Source organism: Cebus imitator, unplaced genomic scaffold (assembly GCF_001604975.1).
Source record: "Cebus imitator isolate Cc_AM_T3 unplaced genomic scaffold, Cebus_imitator-1.0 Scaffold384, whole genome shotgun sequence".
NCBI lineage: Eukaryota > Metazoa > Chordata > Mammalia > Primates > Cebidae > Cebus > Cebus imitator.
Genome location: NW_016107699.1, coordinates 1,226,369 through 1,228,020, shown reverse-complemented (window position 1 = coordinate 1,228,020; position 1,652 = coordinate 1,226,369). Strand labels below are relative to the sequence as shown.

The 1,652-nt window shown below is 54.4% G+C and overlaps 1 protein-coding gene across 1 annotated transcript in view; it reads right to left on the bottom strand.

Moving 5' to 3' along the window:
* Positions 1–69: 69 nt before the first annotated feature.
* The window catches only part of ZNF195 (zinc finger protein 195), a 41,607-nt gene continuing 40,024 nt past the window's right edge, over positions 70–1,652 (bottom strand). The window contains exon 5 of the mRNA XM_017507756.2: positions 70–860. Within this exon, the coding sequence (XP_017363245.1) occupies positions 847–860 (14 nt within the window). The 3' untranslated portion in view covers positions 70–846. The remainder of the gene's footprint in view (positions 861–1,652) is intronic.

Here is a 1,652-nt window from a genome sequence, read left to right as displayed (position 1 = left end):
AGAAAACAGATCACAGTGGTGGTGTGGGAGTTACCCCCTGCTGTGTAACAAGTTGCTCTGAAGCTTGGCGGCTTAAAACAAGGCACATTCATTATCTCACAGTTTTTGTGGATCAGGGATCTTTGTGTGGCTCAGTTGACTTGGTCCTCACTCAGGTGTCCCAGGGGACACTCTAGTACAGGAGGTGGTTGAGGTTCTAGAGGACACTTGAGTGCAGCTTGTGGTTGAGGTTCCAGGGGACATTTGAGTGGAGAAAGTTGCTGAGGTCCCTGTGGGGACTTGAGTAGAGGAGGTGTCTCAGGTCCCAGTAGATCTTCGGGTGTAAAAGGTAGCTCAGAGCTCAGAGGACGCTGTAGTGCAGGAAGTTGTTGAGCTCCCAGAGTGCACTCGAGTGGAGAAGGTGGTGGACGTTCCAGAGAACGCTAAAGTGCAGGAGGTGGTTGAGGTGCCAGTGGAGCCTCTAATAAAGGAGGTGGCTGAGGTCCCAAGGGACACTCGGGCGCAGGAGGCGGCTGAGGTCCCAGGGGGCGCTCGGGTGCAGGAGGCAGCTGAGGTCCCAGAGAACACTCCCCTGGAGGATGTTGCTGAGGTCCCTTAGGAAACGTGCGTGGATGAGGTGTCTGAGGTCTCACTAAACCTTCAGCTGGAGAAGGTGTTTCAGGTTCCAGAGGATGTTCCAGTGGAGGAGCTTTCAGAGGTTCCAGAAAACCTTCAGTTGCAGAGGGTGGTTGAGGTCCCAGAGGACCTGGGGGTGGAGGAGGTGACAGGCAGCCCATCAATGGTCCGGAAGGGCCAACCCTGAGGTTGGGCAAGTAGGGCCATTGTGACAGAGGACAAGGCTCCCGTTCAGCCATGTTGACCTGCGAGGAAGGAGGAAATGTTTTGAAATCTTTCAACATGAGAGACAAAACAGCAACACACACACAAGCCGCACCTGATGCCACAGGTGACGGTCCCTTGCCCCTTCCCCTTCTTCAGGTTTCTAAATGGCAGCATCAGTGCTATAAAGGCTCCCTTCCACTGAGCCCTGCTGACAGCAGGGAAGTGAAGACAAGTCATGGGGACAAATTGTTGTCCCCACATGCCACTGTGTCTGTCTGCAAATGTAGGCAGGCAGGGGCCTGTCCCAGGAAGACAGAGGCACTACACAGTAAGAAAGAAGCATGTTTCTGACCCAGGGGGCGTCTACGTCGGTCCTCAGTCCTCCCTCACCACCATCACCAGGCATGTTTCTTGCATCAGATCCAGAGAGAAAGAGAGAGGCAGAAAGCCTATTGCTCACACGAGTCGCGGCTATTCTTAAGAGAATGTTCTCCAGGCTTTTCATGTTCTGTCTCTGAGTCTCAGAACTCTGCAAGGTCAGTGTGACCGCCCTGCTCCAAATCTAAGAAAACGGAGGCTCCCAAAGGAAGGAGAACGTTCACCCCGGGTCACGCAGCTTGCAGGAGGCAGAGTGGACGCCGACTCCAGCTCTGCTGCAGGACCTCTCATCCCCTGTCTGCTTCCCTTCCTGACAAAGGGTCTTCTCCACTCTGGAGGTGCCACGTGTGGGCACAGAGATCTCTGGGGAGAGGTGGATTCCGGAAGCTCTGCAGGGGAATTGGGAGAGGGTTTCTGACAGAACAATCCTGTGTCCAGATGTGAGTTTGACA